This window comes from Myodes glareolus, chromosome 5 (genome assembly GCF_982192425.1).
Source record: "Myodes glareolus chromosome 5, mMyoGla1.1, whole genome shotgun sequence".
NCBI classification, from domain to species: Eukaryota; Metazoa; Chordata; class Mammalia; order Rodentia; family Cricetidae; genus Myodes; species Myodes glareolus.
This window is the reverse complement of record NC_142030.1, coordinates 100,761,679-100,780,656: the sequence shown is the minus strand read 5'-3', so window position 1 is coordinate 100,780,656 and position 18,978 is coordinate 100,761,679. Positions and strand designations below refer to the sequence as shown.

Here is an 18,978-nt window from a genome sequence, read left to right as displayed (position 1 = left end):
TATTAAAGAGTATAAAATGAACAAAGATATAGACAGTGGTGATAGAGAAAAAGGAACAAAATGAAATTTCAAAAACTCGTGACAAATGTTTCCCCTTTAGTAAATGTTCATTGTCCTACTCAAGAGGGTCAACAAATTCATAACTGATCAAAACAAAAAAGAAATCTTAAAATAGGCTTGTGAAATTCAAATGAAAAAAAAACTGAAACAGAAAGGTAGGAAGAAAAAATGACACCACATATATGGATGAGTAATCCAGTAAGAAGCCATTTAGGTCCTAAGGGAAAATGTTATATATTTCTTAATCATTCAATGAAATATACAAGGCATCAGGGTACACATGGCCCTTAGACCCACACAGGGAAAGACTCCAGCATGAAGTGGGAGGGTACATAAGACAACAGCTTCCACCACAGGAAGATGCAAAATAAATTACTGAAGGTGACTATATGGGTTTATGAAACTCAGAAAACATTTTTGTATAACTTCTTTTATCTATTGATTATAGACAATAGCTGCATAATCACTAATTATATAACAGTTTCAGTTGTGTATGGTATTGTATCCATATATGACAGAGATGGGAGCAACCATACAGAGGAAAGAGATGTAATGGAAGGATGGAGGGCAATTTTTTGTGTACTACTGAAGTAGGTATTTAACTGGATTCAAATTACTCTAATTTATTATTTTTAGGACACTTGTGGGTTCAAAATTGAAAAGGTTTTAATGCTGACTACTTCAGTTTGATTTGTAGAATCTGCAAGATGGAAGCAAAAAACCAACTTTTACATGTCATCTCATGATCTCCACACGTGTTAGAATATGTAGGTGTTGGGGAGATGACAAGTGCATATCATCATTTTTCAATGTACACATATATAAAATTGTCAATAATAAAATGTATAACTGGAGAAAAAGAAAATATACTGAGACAGATAAAATGAGAAAAAATTAAAAACTAAAGTTCTAATGTTGACAGGATATAGCTAGAGAAAGATGGGGTATGAAAAATATTTGAGTGCAAATTTAGGTACACATATAGACATATAAGTCCATAAGAGAGTCCACAGAAAAATTCTCACATTTCTAGATGGTTCATATATGACAGAGATGTAAAAACTCTTCAGTGGCAAAGAATAATCTTTTCAAATACTTCTGTGTGTCTCACATGCACAATAATGATTTTATTTCCCATTCCTCATATACAAGGGTGAATTCAAAATGAATCAAAGAATTTAAGACTAAAATTATAATAATCATAAGCAAAAACACAGGTTAATCTAAATTAAAATAAAATAAGTAAAAAGAAAGAATAAATACATTTGAAGTCATAATTGGTTATTTTTAGAGAGAATTTCATGTAGCTCAGGCTTGCCTTAAGCTCGCTATGTAGCTAAGGATGCCCTTTACTTCTAAGTCCCTTCCTCCTCCAAAGGAGGAGGCACCCCTTTGTGCCTTATGTGACACTAGGTCTTAAACCCAGGGCCTCATTCATACTAGGCAAGCAGTCTACCATCTGATCTCTATCCCCATTTCCCCAAACAAAGATCTTTCTATAGCTAAAGATAGCAATCACAAAGTAAAACAAAAGGCAATATTATTTGAAAAAACACAGAAAAGGAACTTGGGAGATGATGTCAGTGGTTAGGAGCACTGACTGCTCTCCCCAATGGGCAATGGTTGCATTCCAAGCTGTAACAACTCTGTAACTTCCGTTTCAGATGATCTGCTGTCGTTCTGTTCTGACCCACTGAACTCATGTGGTCCATAGACATACATGCAAGAGCAGCACACAAATGTCCTTTTTAAATTAAACTGCAGACATGATCAAATAAGGAATGTGGATTTCTAATACATAAAAAACTCAGACAGTTCAGCGATGCAAATATAAATAAACAAGTTGAATAATTGAAACAGAGAGATATGGAAAGAAGCTTTAGAACCAGCTAACAAATACATGAGACCTTCAAGATTTTTAGTAAATTATGGAAATAGAAACTAAGGTTTTTTTCATTTACCCATACTCAAGGTTATCAAAACATTTGAGTGGAAATTTCTAGAAATATGAAAGTCCTGAATTTAAAAGTCTGCATCATTTTACATAGCAGGAAAATATCTCCCACCACACTTTTCTAACCCATAAGAGATGTCACTAATCCACTGTGCAATGGATTCATGCTGTGCATATTACCCATTGTTAGTCTTAGCAGATATCTTGGTTATAAAATCAACCAACCATTTCAATGTATAGATGCTTAGCATTGAGGTTTTTACAAAAAATGTCACTCAAAGCCTCATGTGTTGGAACACGTGGTCTCCCATTAGTGCTGCTGTTTCAGAAGGCTATGGAAAGTGGAATTATGCTGGGGGAAGTAGGTCACTGGTGGCCATCAAAGGGAGTGGCACTATTAAGAGGTGTGGCCTTCTTAGGGGTGGTCTTGACGGAGAAAGCGGGTCCTCTGAACTGTAAGTGAATCACCACAATTAAATATTTTCCTTAATAAGAGTTGCTGTGGTCATGGTGTCTTTTCACAGCAATAGAAATCCTAACTGAGACAATATATAAAGATAAAATGCTGCCAGCCAACTTCTTATTCCTGTTGCCTTGCTCCTCTGAGTCTGTGCTTTTGGAACCAAAAGCCAAAATGAAGTTTTTCTTTCTGAAGTTGCTTTTGTCGAGGTATTTTATGACAACAATGGCAAAGTAACTATTTATCTGGGTTTAGGTAACCCTGATATCATCTAACAAAGAACTCATTGCTTGACAGAACTAAAACAGGCCACTGAATATATTTGCTACCCTTGGACAAAAAGGGAAATTTTTTAGTTCAATAAGGAAACGACTCATAGTTGAGTTGCTTAGAACTAAAGAAAGGATCAACCTTCTATCTGAAATGCTATGATGCAGTAATGTAGACTAATGTGCCATTATTCCTGACACTGCAGAAGGCAAGGGCAGAGTAAGGCAGATGCATGACATTTGTCGGTAGAAGTTGCGAACTGAAAGTGCATTCCATTGCTCCAAAGTGGAGATAACTCTTTAGCCTATCCTGGCCCAGAAAGCACTAAGCAACCCAGGCTGGAAGCTGGATATCTGGCATGGGCATCTACACCAGGCTAACCCTCCAACTGAAACTGGATCGTCTCTTTTGGATCGACACAGAAAAATGGGAAAGAGACATGGAGTGAAGTTGAACAGCAATAGATACTACAGAATGGTGGTCGCAGGGCAGGGTGCATGAGTGTGTGTGTGTGTGTGTGTGTGTGTGTGTGTGTGTGTGTATCTGTGAGAAAGAAAGAGAGATGCACAGGAGCAGAGAGAAAGAGACAGAGACACACAGAATGAGACACAGAGAAAGGCATGGAGATCACACATAAAACTCAACGCTATTGGAAAAGAAAGAATCATGGCATGGGTAGTAAATATTGAGACATTTAAATTATGATAAAAATATAATTTGGTCAAATTAAGGCAACTGAAGTAATTAAAGCTACACTTTTCTCTGTATTTCTTACGTGTGTGTGGTAATATTTTTCTTCTTAGATGGTGATAAAAATAGTTCAAATTTTAGACACCTGCAAGTAGACCTATATTTATCTTTCTAACTATCTGTCTGTCCGTTATCTATCATCTGTCTGTAATTTTTGATCCTCTAGGTAGCTAATATTGATTCAGCTAACCTATGTGGGTAAAGATATTTAATACAAGCATTTTCTGAATTTTTAAAAGTATTTGTGTCATTTAAAAAAACAACAACAAATAACAATAACCCTACATTTCCTTGACTGATACAGAGATGGCTCAGTGACTAAGAGCCCCAAAATGCTCTTCCAAAGGCCCCAAGTTCAATTCTGAGCACATACATGGTGGCTAACAATCATCTATAATTCTAGTTTCAAGGATTCTGGCTTCCTCAGGAAATACATGTACACAGTACAGAGACATACATGCTGGCAAAACACCCACACACATGAAACAAGAAAATAACAATTCAGTCTTTAAAAAAATTTTTTTCTTATGTTATAAACTCTTCAAAGTGGGGTCTGTGCTACAGCTACCTCGTTGTCCTTGAATGATAGAGCTCAGTGCCAGGCATATAGAGAGCTTCATTGATGTAATTGTGCATTAAAAGGAAGAAAAACATTAAATAAGAAAAACTAAAATACCGAAGAATATTTCTTTTATATTTATACTTTTAAAAAAATTACTAGGTAAGCCCAGCCACCATCGTACACACCTTTAATCCCAGCACTTGCAACGCAGAGGCAGGAAGATGAGTCTAGCCTGGTCTACCGAGTGAATTTAGAATAACCAGAGCGACACAAATAAACCCTGTATTCAAAGCAAAACAAAACAAAACAAAACAAAACAAAAAAACCAAACAAACAAGGACTTTGAAAGAGATTCGGTTGTGTTAAAAATAACTGGATCGGGAGTCAAGGCATTTATTTTCCTCCCTCTAAGACTGCTCTAGACGTCTGTTTTTCTAAACCTCAGTTTCTTGATAAACAGCAGTGGGAGCTGAGAAAGCTTTGCGACAGTATGATGGACTGCTAGTATCAGTCTGTGCTTGCCAAAAACCAGAGCCTCCTTGAACTCGTGTGTCTCCCAAGCAGATTCAATATTAATTTACTATGCTTCCACTGTGCAATAAAAATGTCTGCTGTTGCTTTCTTTCTTTCTTTCTTTCTTTCTTTCTTTCTTTCTTTCTTTCTTTCTTTCTTTCTTCCTTCCTTCCTTCCTTCCTTCCTTCCTTCCTTCCTTTCTTTCTTCTTTCTTTCTTTATTTCTTTCTTTTTTTTTCTTGCACTAGAAGGTTTCAGAATGCACCCTCCTGAACCCTACACAAGGTCTGCATCACTTAGTTGAGGAGGCTGAACATTCCCAAAGACCAAAAGGGAGGGAGAAATTGCATTACCAAATTCAGAACTCTCAAACGTCTCTTGAGAATGTTTGCTTAAATCACCATAAATGAATGTATAATTGAATATGTGACTTCATACTTAATATTAGCTTTAAAGTTCATTTTATTAAAATTATTATTTTTCTTTCTGAGACACGGTCTTTCTCTCATTCTGACCTAGAACTTTCTCTAATCTTCTTTCCCAGAGTCTTGAGTCCTAGATTGCAGGTGCGTGTGATCATGTTCATATATTATCATTATTTTAGTATAGGGACTACACATATATAATATTAAATAAGTACTTATAGTGTATAGTGTGGTGTTTTGTTATACATGAATATTGTGTAAAGACTAAATCAAGATATTAACATAATTCTCAGCCAACTTATCTGATAGTCTTGGTAATAAAACATTAGGAATATATTCTCCATAATACCAAAATATACACTACCATTAACTGTGGTCACCCAACTGTGCAATAAATCGAAAAACTTGACTTTCCTGTCTAACTAAAACTTCCTCTGATGAGCATTCTTAAAAAGTTTTAATTAGCCCTCCATGACTGGGAGTTAGCCATATGTGAAATTATTCAGAAATGGAATGAAAGCCTGAACCAGTCATCAGATGGCCAAAGGTGTGTAACTTCAGTATGGAATTGTTCCAAATAGTCTGACTGACTGTGGCTACATTTCAGAATGCAGACTTCTCAGGAGGTCAACATCCAAAGCAATGGCAGACTGGGACTCCTGCTGTCTTCCAGCTCTTACCTGATGCATACCTCCAGCCCCACAGGGATCAAAGGAAGACCTACACAAAGGCAACTGCTGGAACTGAGAGCACTACTGCAAGTCTCCAGGATGGCTTTGAGAAGGAGTCCTAAGTTCTCCTTTCAAGGTTCAAGCACTTCATGTCTAATAAAGGAAAACAACATCCATTTCGGCCTTTTGTTTTGATTAAAAGAAGATGTTCAAATGTATTTATTTGCTGTGTTTATTAGCAACAATGGACACTATTGATGATGCTTTCATTTAGACTATATTTATTATTAGTGTGTGTGAGAGAGAGAGGGATGTGGAGTGATTGTGCCACAGCAGCTGTGTAGAAGACAGAAGACAGCTCAGTGGAGTTAGTTCTTCCCAATTTATCAAGGTCCTAAGGACAGAGCTCAGGTTTACAGACTTGTACACAGCCTCTTTATCAGATGAGTCATCTTACCTGTCCTTGAGAACAATTCCAACTGCACTGGCCCTGTGAATGTTAACTTAGTAGAAGCGAGCCTCTATCTTATTCTTCATGATAATTTTGGTTGAAATATTTGGAGATATTTTAGCCACATTCTCCTCAAAGGAAGAACTCTGTGTATAACTCAGACAAGACTATAACACACTGTCCTTGAAACACACGAGGACAACTGAAGTATCTTCTCACATTTTAAAATTAAATTTTAAAATTAGTGGGTGCCCAAGATGTGTGAGGGGAGAAACAGAATTTCCACTACTGATTTTCCTGCTTTTATGTTCTTATAAACTGTATCATAATTCATTTTGTATTCACAATGGCATAGCAAAGAAAACAATATAGAAAATCATAACCATTATGAAAATGTATGAGAGTCTTAATGTAGACTGAAGTTGTTTATACACCAAAAAGATATACACTCACTAGATTTAGCCTGTGTTACTATTTTGGTAATAGTCAATAAACAGTTGAACTAAGTTGGTCTAGCTACAATCTTTTTTTTGAAATACATTCTCTTTTTACAAATGGCTTTATTTCTGATTCAGATTAATTTTAAAGTGTTTATTTAAACATGTATGTTTAAGATTTATTTTCATTGTTTTAATTATGTATTGCTATGTGTCTGTAAGTGAGTATTTATGCCCAAGTCCTAGTATTTACAGAGGCCAAAGGTATGAATTTCCCTGAAGCTGGCATTACCGAGGGTTGTGAGCCACCAGATATGGATGCTGAGAAACAAACCTCGGTGCTCTGGAAGAGCAGCAAGTGCTCTAAATCACTGATCCATCTCTCTAGCCCTGATATATATATAGTATATGTATATATATATATATATAGTATATAGTATATATTTATACTGTTACTTTCCGTAGCAGTACCCCTCTCCATACTTAAGAACACAAAACTTGGATATTTATTTCCAAGCCTTTTGTAATTTCAGAAAGCAATTTGACAAAATTATATATGGCTTTTGTTTGTTTGTTCAAGACCACTGCCAATGCTCACATTATTAATAATAAAAGGATTACAGCTGACACACGGGTGATATTTCTGATTCTGCTTATCATGTTCTTCTGTATGAATTAGTTCTGGCTCTAGAAATAACATTTCTATATGATTAGACTGGTAAAGAACAGTTTTTGAGCTAAAATTCTTTTCCAGCCTCATATTTAAGGAGTGGTAAGTTTTCAGGACTCTCCTTCCTTAGAAGTTAGCCTAACTCAAATCACAAAGAATGGTGTGGGGCCATTTATTTCATGAAAATTATGTATTTTTCACAGTTATATCCAATATCATTCTGACTCAGATTATCCAACCTATCATTACACAACTTAAAGTAATCAGTTATCATATTTAAGATGTGCTTAAAATAGTTAAAGAAAAACATATTATCAAATTATTTTAACTTTAAAAGAAAATCAGGAGCTAGATATGACATGGTTGCCACACACACTTTGTTGCTCTTGTAGAGGAACCAAGTTTGGTTTCCAGCACCCACATCAGGCTGCTTGCAACTGCCTACAGCTCTAACTCCAGGAGATCTAATGCTCTCTGCTGAGCTCCATGACCAAAATGAACACTCGTGGCATACACACAGACACACAGAGTAGAGAAAAGCTTTTTAAAATACACAAATTGACATACTTTAGTGTAACATGTTTTCTAAGCATCAGAATATTCTGCTATACATTGGAAAACAATATTTATCAATGAGGTTTCTCAGTTGATTTGCCATTATTTTACTAGATACCTCTTCAGTGATAATTATCCTGATGGATTACAAATACAATTAAAATATTTCTTATTATGAAGAGTAATTACCTCTTAATTCTAATAAATTCTTTTTTAATACATTGACTTAAGAGAGATGTTAAATCAAAATATTAACTTCATATGAACTTTAAAACAGAACTGACCTTAACAGTGTGCTATCTTAGAGTTAGAAGAAATAAAAAAAAAAGCTTCTTTTGAAATCATATCTTGGTACTTTACTTTTTTCTCTCTGTTTCAAGTTTTAGTGAACTAGTTGCTACTAAACACCATCTTCCCTTCTCCTAAACTCTACTTTTCTCCCTTCTCTCCATTGCATTCTAACCCTTTTGAGACTCATAAACTTTTTAACTGGATCATATCACATATGAATTTAAGAATCCTATGCATCATTTAAGAATAGTAATTAGAACATTTGCTAAATGTGGCTGTGTTAATCATAACAGGTAACATAGAGGAGAATATGAACAGATGTAAAAGGAAATTAAAAAGAATAAATACACAACACAGATAAACTGTGATAATTAGCACATGGAGGATATATTAATGGGATGAGATGGAATACTATGCACTAATTAATTAATACTATGCACTAACAATACAAGAATTGGAATGATAGAATGATAAACTCAATACTTCTTTTTTTAATATGATAAGACCACTAAAATAACTAATAAATTTTAAAGAAAATAAAAGCCATTTATGATCAAAATAAATATTTCATTCATACAAACTAGGTAGTGCAACCAGAAGGACTCAGTCTTATATGTTAAGAATATTCCCACACTGTATCTCTTAAACCCATCCTTACTGGATGAGATCAGGCCCTTTACAAAGTTTACCTACAGAGAAAGAAGGGCATGAATGTAATAGGAGGATCTGACTGCTTGTTACCCTGACTGCCTGGCTACCTTATACCCTAAATAATCACATAGAAACTGTATTCATTTAAACACTGCCTGGCCCATTAGCTCTAATTTCTTATTGGCTAACTCTTATGTCTTGGTTTTTCCCATTTCTATTAAATCTGTGTATTGCCACATGACTGTGGCTTACCGTCAAGATTCTAACCAGTGTCCGTCTCAGGCAGAAGCTCCATTGTGTCTGCTGTCTGCCCTTCTTCTCAGTATTCAGTTCTGTCTTCTCCATGCCTACCTAAGTTTTGCCCTATCAAAAGGCCAAGGCAGTTTTTTTATTCAACCAATGGAAGCAACATATAAACAGAAGGACCTCCTATACCATATGAAAATGTGTATAATCTTTATTCCAGAAAGGAAAACTGCAGAAGATCAGCCACACTGACTTCTCTCTGGACATCATGATCATACCCTCACCATGCCCAACCCCTTCTTCCTTCTTACTGTCGTATTCTATAGAGAGCTTCTTTTCCAAAGGTTCTTGTACCTCTCAAAGGTTCTTGTACCTTCTCTCATGTCTCATGGTCCTTCACTAGTGAAGAAATGCTAACAGCTGCCCCATCTTGCATTCTACAATCCTTTATAAAGGTTGATACTATCTTCTCAAAGGAGGTGCATTCTCTTAGAGAGTAGGAAGGCTGTCATACAAATTTTTCCTTAAGTACTATGAAGTGTAGCACCCACAGCAATTATTTGTAGATAAGAATCATTAAAACAGAAATGCAATTATTATCTCTTATTTATTAACTCATCTTTTATTGTATTATTATTATATTATGTGTATATTGTGAGTGTTCCTATATATATGGATGTCAGATATGTGGAGATCAGAAAACAACTTGAAAATTATCTCATGCCACCATGTGGGTCCCACGATATGAATGAAACACAGGTCTTCATGATCTGGGTATGTTGCCAAGTCACCTCTTTGTTTCTAATGACTCAATAATTTAAACATGTACACACATTCATGCACACACATTCATACACACACACACACACACACACACACACATTTATAACTGTTGTTTAACTTAATGACTTTTTCTCCATGGCTTGTTAGACTTTCTTTTCTTAAAAAAGTTTATTTTATATGTAAGTGTTTTGTCTACATGCATATGCCCAAGAATCAATACATGCCTGATGTATACTTAGGGGAGAAGAGGACATCATAGCCTCTGGAACTGGAATTACTGAGTTGGAAGCCACCATGTAGATGATTGAGATCAAACCCAGTTCCACTGGAAGAGTATCCAATGCTCTTAACCACTGAGCCTCTTTTAGTATATAATCCATTAGCACCCTTTGGTAGTTTGAATGTAATTGACCCCATAATCTCATGAGGCATGACACAATTAGGAGGTATGGCTTTGTTGGAGGAATTATGGCACTGTAGAGGTAAGTTTTGAGATCTCATATATGCTCAAGCTACTACCCAGTATGTCAGTCCACTTCCTGTTACCTTCTGATGTAGCTGGCACTATGTCTGCCTGTAGGCCACCTTGCTACCCACCCTGATGAAAATAAACTAAATGTCTGAAACTATAACCTGTCACCTTAATTAATTATTTCCTTTATAGGAATAGCCAGGGTCCTAGTGTCTCTTCACATCAATAGAAACTCTAGCCCTCACCCATTACAGGCTGGCTCCTCCCACATCAAACATCAATCAAGAAAATGTTTTGCAGATAAGTCACAGGCCAATCCAATAGTGATAATCTTTCACTTGAGGTTTCCTCTTAACTAGTGACTCTGGGATGTATCAAGATGACAATGAAACTAACCAGCACAGACACGAACAATTATAAATATATTCACAGCAATACATGAGAGTCAAGCCTAAATAATTGCCTTGCATCAAAGAAAATCCCAGGAACAAGAGTACTCACTGTAGAATCTTAAGAAATCTTTAAGATCTAGCACTGAGGAGATGTATCATAAAACACAAAGAGACAGAATATCACCAAACTCATTCTATGAAGACAAAACTAGATAAGTTACAACATAAAAAATAGTACAATTTACCAGATAGCATAAGTTAAATTTTCCCAAGAAAACTTTTGCAAAACAAATTCACAAATACATTACAAAAATAATACTTGTCCTGGCTAGTTTTAAGTGTCAACATTCATAACCTAGAGAAAATTGAAAGGTAAGCCTGGGTTGAGGAATTGCTTAGATCAAGTTAGTATGTGTGCCAGGCTGTGAAAGACTGTTTTGATTGTTAATTGAAATGTGGGTAGTTCTAGCCCACTCTGAGCACTACCATTCCATAGGCAAGTGGTCAAGTTCTACATATGTAAAATCTAGGTGAGCATGAGTCTGCCTTCCAGCCAGCACGAGTCATCCTTGGTAATCCCTCACTTTGACTGTGAAGTGATTTCCTTGGACAATGGTGTGTGGAGTAGCAATCCAGCCTACCTTCAGTTCATCCTTGAGTTCTTTCCTTAACTTCCTTCAGTGATGGACAGTGACCTAGACTTGTAAGAAGAATGAAACCATTCCTCCCTTAAGCTGCTTTAGATCATGGTACTTTTCACAGCAAAAGACAGAAAACTAGAACAATATACCATGACCAAGTAACTTTCATTCTCAGGCTACAGAATTAGTTCAGCAATATGCTAAAGCATAAATAAAATGCAACATATCAGAGGCAAAAATCACATGATCACATCACACAGATAAAGCGATAAAGCTTTGACAAAATAACACCTCTGAGGAAACTAGGAATAGAAGGAATGCACTTCAACACAAAAAGACTGTATGTAAGACTGTACTCCCAGTCCTATGCCAAATGGGGAAATTGAAAGCTTTTTGTTAAAATCAGTAAGAAAACAAAACTATTTCTCCAGCCTTGTTCAAGGTTTTGCTCAAAAATCAGTAATAGCAATAACACCAGAGAATAAAATCCAAACAAATTCGGAAGAAAAAACTAAAAGCATTCCTATAGCTGGTGACAAAATCCGATTCCTAGAAGGATTTTCTAAGCCAGAAAATTCTTAGATCTGATAAACACTTTTAACAAGGGAGATTGCTCTGTTAGAAATATGTTGCCCCTGCAAACATGAGGCTCTGACTTTAGAATCCTAATATCCATGTAAAAAACTGCTTGGGACAGAACACACCTGGAATTCTAGGGATAGAAGGAAAAAGAATGATTTCTAGAGCTTGCTGGCCATCCAGGATAACAAACTGGTGAGCTCCAGATACAGGGAAGTAAACCCATCTCAAATATAAGGTGGAAGACAATTGTGGAAGAAGACATCTGATGTCAATCTGTTCTACAGAGAAAGAGGGAGACAGAGAGAGGAGAGGGAGAGTTTAAACTAACTTAGGCACCCTTTCCTTGCTCTCTGCCTCACCCTGAGGAGTAGATGGGGATAAGGGTGGGAAAATGGGGGGAGTGGGATGAAAGGAGGGAGAAGGAACTGGTATTGCTATGTAAAATAAGATTGTTTTAAAAATAAAATAAAATAGAAAATGAACAAAACAAAATTACCTTAACCAGAAAGAGAATGTGTAATAAACTAACTTAACCAAGGAAGTGAAAGACTGCTACAATAAATCTTCAAAATATAGAAATAATTAAAAAGATACTAAACCAATGCTCACTAGTAGTCAGGATTATAAAAATGGATATGTTGTCAAAAACCAATGTACAGAGTCAATACAATCATAGAAATTCCAATGAATTCTTCAAATGGCTAGAAGAAAAGGCGAACCTAAGGCTCACATGAGCACAAAGATCAGCAAAAGCAGCATAGCAATGTTAAACAGCAAGGGAAATGCTAGAAACACTGAAGGACCTGCTCTCAAATATCCTATAAGGTTGGCTATGAAAAAAAAAGTAATCCACAGTGAAGAAATGAAATAGAGGCCCCAGTAAGAAACCCCAGAGCCACTGTCAGCTATCCCTGACTAAGGTATAAAAGAAATAAACATTAGACAACAATGGCACCTCTACAGCAAATGTACTAGGGAAATTCTGCATTTCCACGGAAAAAAACTGAACCTACCCACTAGGGGAGACAATGGGAGAAGTGAGAAGAGCATTTTATACAAATCTTGTAAGACCCTGATCCCAATTCTCTACCTAAACTATAGGTGAGTTATAGATACATACATAGCAATAGAGAGGTTGCTGGTGAGGACTGGAATGCAGAACAAAATTAATTATTCATTACTTACAAAAGTTGTGTTTTCCAATAACAATGTGGTAGCATTTGTTTCTGTATTCAGTTTAATAACGTGTCCATTGTCGGTTTTATATACCACATCTGTATCTGCAACAACAAAGACATCCAAAATTGGCAAATGCATCAGGATAATGAAATATCTGTAAGGGAGAAAATGTGTATTATAAACACACATTAGAAGCACCATTGTCAGCCTTCAATAACCCCAACAGATTTTTGTGCTTGACTCACATTAATTCTCCGGCAGTATCAGGAAACCTGCCTAACACATGCTTCTCTGTGCAATGAACATAGGTTAGTGAGAGGCTTACTCATTTTCATGGCTTAGCAAATAGAAATTAATTAAAATATAGGCAATCTGCCACCCATTTTGAAAGGAAGGAAGCAGAAAGAACACCCTCCAGCTCCTAAAGGAAGCCGTTCTTTTTATCTACAATCCAGTGTTTAACTTACAGGAGCTGCTGATTTACATTAATTTCACAATGCTAAGTCAGCCCATGCAGAACTATCCTTATGCAGACTTGGGCCTCTTTCCAGCCCTCTGTCTCCATATGATTCCAACTCAACTGCATCCTCTTGGGGTCGGAGAACCCTGGCATTTTACTAGGTTGTTTTTTGTTTTTTTTTTGAGTGCAGATCAAAATCACCCAGGATATTATCATATCATCCAATCCATTTTGAGAACTTTAGAAAATGGCTTTTATTAAAAATAATGGTCTTGCTTCTAGATGGCTAACTTTTATGTATTTGTTAGTTAATTTTTATCAGCTTGACACATAAGTAGATAGAGCTTAGAGAAGGTGATTTGTATTGTGGGATTGTCTCTCTGAGGTTTGCTGTGGAAAATCTACAAAGTGGCAGCACCTACAGTAGACTAAGCTCTCCCCTGATGTGGGATTTCCCTCTGTATGCTGTGATCACTATTAATGAATAAAGAAGTGCTTTGAGCCTATAGCAGAGCAGAGCTAGGTGGGAAAGACTAGACTGAATGTTGGGAAAATGAAGGGTAGAGTCAGAGAAAAGCCATGTAGCCCTGCTGAAGCCAGACATAACTTTTCCTTGTACGCTACAGCCTCATGGCAATACACAGATTAACAGAAATGGGTTAATTTAATATGTAGGTGGTCAAGCAGTAATTTAATTAATACAGTTTCTGTTTGATTGTTTTGGAGCTGAACAGTCGGGAACCAACAAGCCGCCTCCTTGCTACACTCCCCCTCCTACATCAATCATCAATCAATCAAAAAAAAAATGCCCCATAGGCTTTCTTAGCTTCTGAAATCAACTACCAATAAACTGGTTCTTTATATCATTTACTTTTCCTACAAACATTGTATCCATGCACAACAAAAGACATAGTCACATTAAGATTAAGCATTCATGGGGCATTTTCTATTCCTTTTGACTCTTCTATTCCTTCCACCTACAAACTGTAAAAGGTGAGGCAGACTAGGTATGTTCCTTGTTTGGTCTTTTTCACTGATCTGTTCTCCTATTTTCTTGTGCTCAATGACTTTACACCTATCCCACTCAGTATCTTTCCCTTTGATAGATCTACTCTGAACTCTTTGATTTTCATGAGCAAATCACCATAGACTGTAAGAAAGAACTAAATAGCATGCCCTCAACAAGCATCTCCATAGACTTTTACTGCACCATTAGTGATTCCTATACCTTTGCACACACTCCTCTTATATCAAACAAGTGAATGAAGCAGCCAAATCCTCAAAGTGGTTTACCTCTCAGAAAACAAACAAAAAGGGGAATCTTAAACATGGATGATTTATGAGGTTCTAGAGATTAAGCAGATCTGAGAGTGTACTTTTACTATGAACAGTCCTAGGTCAATGGAAGGGAGAACGTAATTCATGCTATGTGGTCTCTCACAAGACAACCCTAAATAGGACATGAGGGATTTTTTAATTAAGGATACAGGTAGGAATATTAATCATTATTTCTCTTAGAACCCAAGTAGAAGGAAATGAAGCTTGATAAGATAAGGAATACACTTAGCATTGATTACTTTAAAGTCAATTTTGTTGGATAATTGGATTTGAGATTTGTGAATACTGTTAGCCCTTCATACCATGCCTACAAATTTCTACTCCTGGTCTTCACATTTTATTAGAGTGAAAACTTTTCTTTTTAAAATCATCATGTAATTCTTTAGCTCAATATAGAACAAAGATCTCATGAAATCATACAAAATCATTTAATATCTGTCTGTATTCATTGTTTTTCAAGCCATTCTTTCTAATCTAGTTTTCTGGTTCTTACATTCCTCCTCACTTACTGTATCACTTATAATTGCTAAAAAGCCCACTGGCTGCTTTCAGAACTTCTCTTGCTAGACTAATAAGTAACACAGTGGCAAAAGCATTTCTAAACTGCCTTATTCCTTGTTTGATATTAGAAAATGAAATATGAGTGGCTCATCAATGAGTGGAGTACCTTAACATGGGAAGATTAAGCTAGGTATGCTTCAAGCATCCTTAAAACACAGCTTTATACATGCTTCTACGGTACCTTGATTAAATAATCTTTCCTTCTTTTCAGCTCACTGAAGTCTAAGAGCCAATTATCCTAAACACATATTCAACTCAATCAGATCCCGAAAAAGGAAAATATTTGACACGATAGTTTCACTTTCTATCCCCCCATCCTAAGTGCTTGCATTTGCAGTCTCTAAAACTCATAAACAAACATGGCTGTCACATAAGCTCAATCCTTTTTCCCCTATTATTTGAATAACAAAAAGAAATACATTGCAGGAGCTGGAGAGATAGCTCAGCAGTTAGAAGTTTATGCTTCTCTTTCAGAGGCTCCTAGTTCAGCTCCCACAAGGCACTCGTAAGTATAACTCCATGTCCAAAGGATCTGGGTCCCATGGATACCACATGTGTATAGTGCACAGCAAAACACCAATAGACACAAAACTAAAGCATTTAAAAAAAGAAATTTATACCAGTATATCCTAGTTTAGGACTTTCTAGGTAAAAACCCTGCAATTTGTACCTCTTCCACTCAAAGCCAAGAGCAAATATTTCATATAATTTTGCTTTCAATGTGGTAAAAGATTATGATCCCAGCATAGGAAATAATTCAGTTATAAAATTGAATGAAATATGTCTCAAACAACCAGATTTTCACACTGAAAGAACTTCCCTAGCTATTGAAACTCCAGTCTCAATAAAGATTCATATCACCCAGTGAAGGTCTATATTGCTTGTCATATTGACAGGATCTAGAAACACCTTAGAGGTAAAACTCAGTGAGGGATTTTCCAAGTTAGGTTAGTTGAAGTTGTGAGGACCCACCATTCTAGGGGTTTAAGATTATATTAAAAATTAAAAATTAGCTGATCATAGGAATTCATTCTTTCTCCATTCTGACTAGGTGTCAAGAAGAGCCTCAGCTCCCATGACTGCATCTTCTCCATCATATTTAACTGCATCCCCTGTAATGCAGGATAAAATAAGCTCTGCATCCTGTAAATTGCTCTTTTCAGTCTCTATGATGCAGCAAGGAGGACAGTAACACATACATAACCTGATCTGGTGGGACTAGGGCTGTGATGATGTCATTTGCAGGCCTTTGAAGTAGTATTGCAAGAGGAAGGTATAATAGGTTTGAACTTGAAACCAGAAAAGCCCTATATTATTTAAGAAGATACCAACAAGCCAACTTGGTAGGAATTTAGAGAACCAGACTACAAGAGAAATGTAGATAGTGAAGGCTTGGCTTGTGGGCTTTTAAGGGGAACAGGGATCTTCACGTAACTAAACTAAGAGCCATTCTTTCAAATATGGAAAAAGGATGTGGTAAAATTCTGCCCATGCTCTGAGAACTTGTGTGAGGCTGTATTTTAAATAAGTGAACTCATTGTTTGGCAGAGGAAAGATTAAGATAACATTGCATTCAGGCTGTGGCATTTAATGATCTCTGCTTTTTTATATCTATAGTGGAATAGAATGAAGAGAAAATTTAAAAAGTCAGGTTTTTCTAGGAAAGAAGTCTGAGCACATTCAAAGTCACAGACAATAGGAATGGTATACCAAGAGTGAGAGTGCACTGGTGAAAAATTCTGAATTAGAAGGAAACAAATCCCTTTGGAATGGGTCATCCTGAACTGAAATATTACCTGCTCCAAAAAATTAGCCATCCAGGCTGAAAGAAGCTACTTTTGTCCAGTGTGAACAAGGATATATGCCATCCTGACAGGAGAACACTCAACTGATAGACACGAAAGATGTAAGAATAGGGGATCATAGCAACATACATAGAATGCTTTCCAAACACTGCTGAGAACACTTGTGTGTTATGGGTTCAGATTCTATGAAAGGACTCACTGGAGTGGGCTGGCACTGGAAGAAGTTATAAAGGCAAAGCCTAAGTTGAAATGTAGATACTAGGTTGTCAATAATACCATAATCATGGGAGGTTATTGAGAAAAGCTGAAGGCATTGAAGGAAGCTGAAAGTTGACCCAAGAGAGATACTATGTGTGACAGAGGTATCAGAGTTGGATTGAAAAGGTTGCCTACAGGCCTTTGGAGTAGACAATTCCCTCTTGAGTCTTAAGGATTTAGAGTTTTCCCTGTTGGGTTTGGTTCTTGCCTGTCTGATCTTTCCTTGCTTTTTGTTTCTATTCTACCCTTTTGGAGTGGGGATATTCATTTATGCCATTGTGTATTAAAACACTGTAGCTTGTTCTTGATTCTATAGCTCAGGTTTAAAAGATCATTTTATATCTCAGAAGAGACTCCTACTTTGAATGTTTATACAGGTTTGTGCTATTAAAAATACATAGTGATTTTTATGCATATTGTGTTGTAGAATTAGTTATGAATCTATGCTAGTAAAGTATGGAACATACTGGCTTAAAAGTGATATGGTTGAATGTCAAAAAGACAAGGATGGAAATTTGATGACTTATACCAATCATAAATTTGAACAGATAAGGAATAACTTTGAACACAAAGCTCTGACCACATCTATGAGGACTATTCTAGATTAGATTAATTTAGAAGGCACATCAAAAATGTTGATAGCACCATACCATTGACTGGAATCAATGCAAAAAGGAGAACCTCTTTCATGTGAACATTCATTTCCCTCTGTTTCCTGGCTGTGGGTGCAATAAGACCAGCGGCCTCGTCCTCCTGCCATAATGTTTTCCTCAGCGTGGTAGATTGTAGCCTTCAGCTATGGACCGAACAAAACACTTTCTTCCTTAATTTGCTTTTGTACAGCTATTTTGACACAGAAAGGTGTCAGAAAACAAATATTTCCTTCTTCCAGATGCCCTGAATTTTTAAAATGATGTTCTCTCAGATAGCAACAGATAAGAAAGCCCAATCCATTAACATGGGTCATGGTGGTTTAATGGGAAGCTGACAGTTGAAAAAACTCCAGTCTCTGTTTATATTAGCATAAAGTCACCTCATTAGTTGAGATTATTTTATTACTTACTAAAAATGTAAGCATATGTTTAGCTTAGCAAAGATGATTTGCTTGCTTAATATTGAAGAATAATATTAAATCTGTCTATAAACAATTCTTTAAAAACTGAAAAAAAGTTAAGAACATAAAAAGAAATTTCAAGGTTTTCTAAGGCATTTGAATCCAAATATGATCTTAAAATAGTATACTGTTATATGTATAAGATAAGCATTCTGAATTCTCCTATATTGTTAAAGAATACACAGAACCAATATCCTGAGAAATCAAAGTTAAGAATTATAGAATGACAAAATGGCCTGTTTTCACAGGAAAAGTCAAACAATTTCACAAATGATTTATTAAATATTGAGTTAAGATTTCATTCCTTAATTAAGCATTTCAAGGATCAATCAAGAATCCAGAGCCATTCATGATTGGGACACAGCAGGATGCCTATCCTACTAGCAAAAAACACTCCTTGCTGCAGGGCCACAGGTTCTCATCATTTC

General features: G+C 36.1%; 1 protein-coding gene across 2 annotated transcripts in view; it reads right to left on the bottom strand.

The window, feature by feature from the left end:
• Positions 1 to 18,978, bottom strand: part of Dpp10 (dipeptidyl peptidase like 10) — a 723,175-nt gene that overhangs the window by 358,093 nt on the left and 346,104 nt on the right. For both annotated transcript variants that reach the window (XM_048443790.3, XM_085688334.2), the window contains exon 4: positions 13,021 to 13,115. In XM_048443790.3, the coding sequence (XP_048299747.3) occupies positions 13,021 to 13,115 (95 nt within the window). The remainder of the gene's footprint in view (positions 1 to 13,020; positions 13,116 to 18,978) is intronic.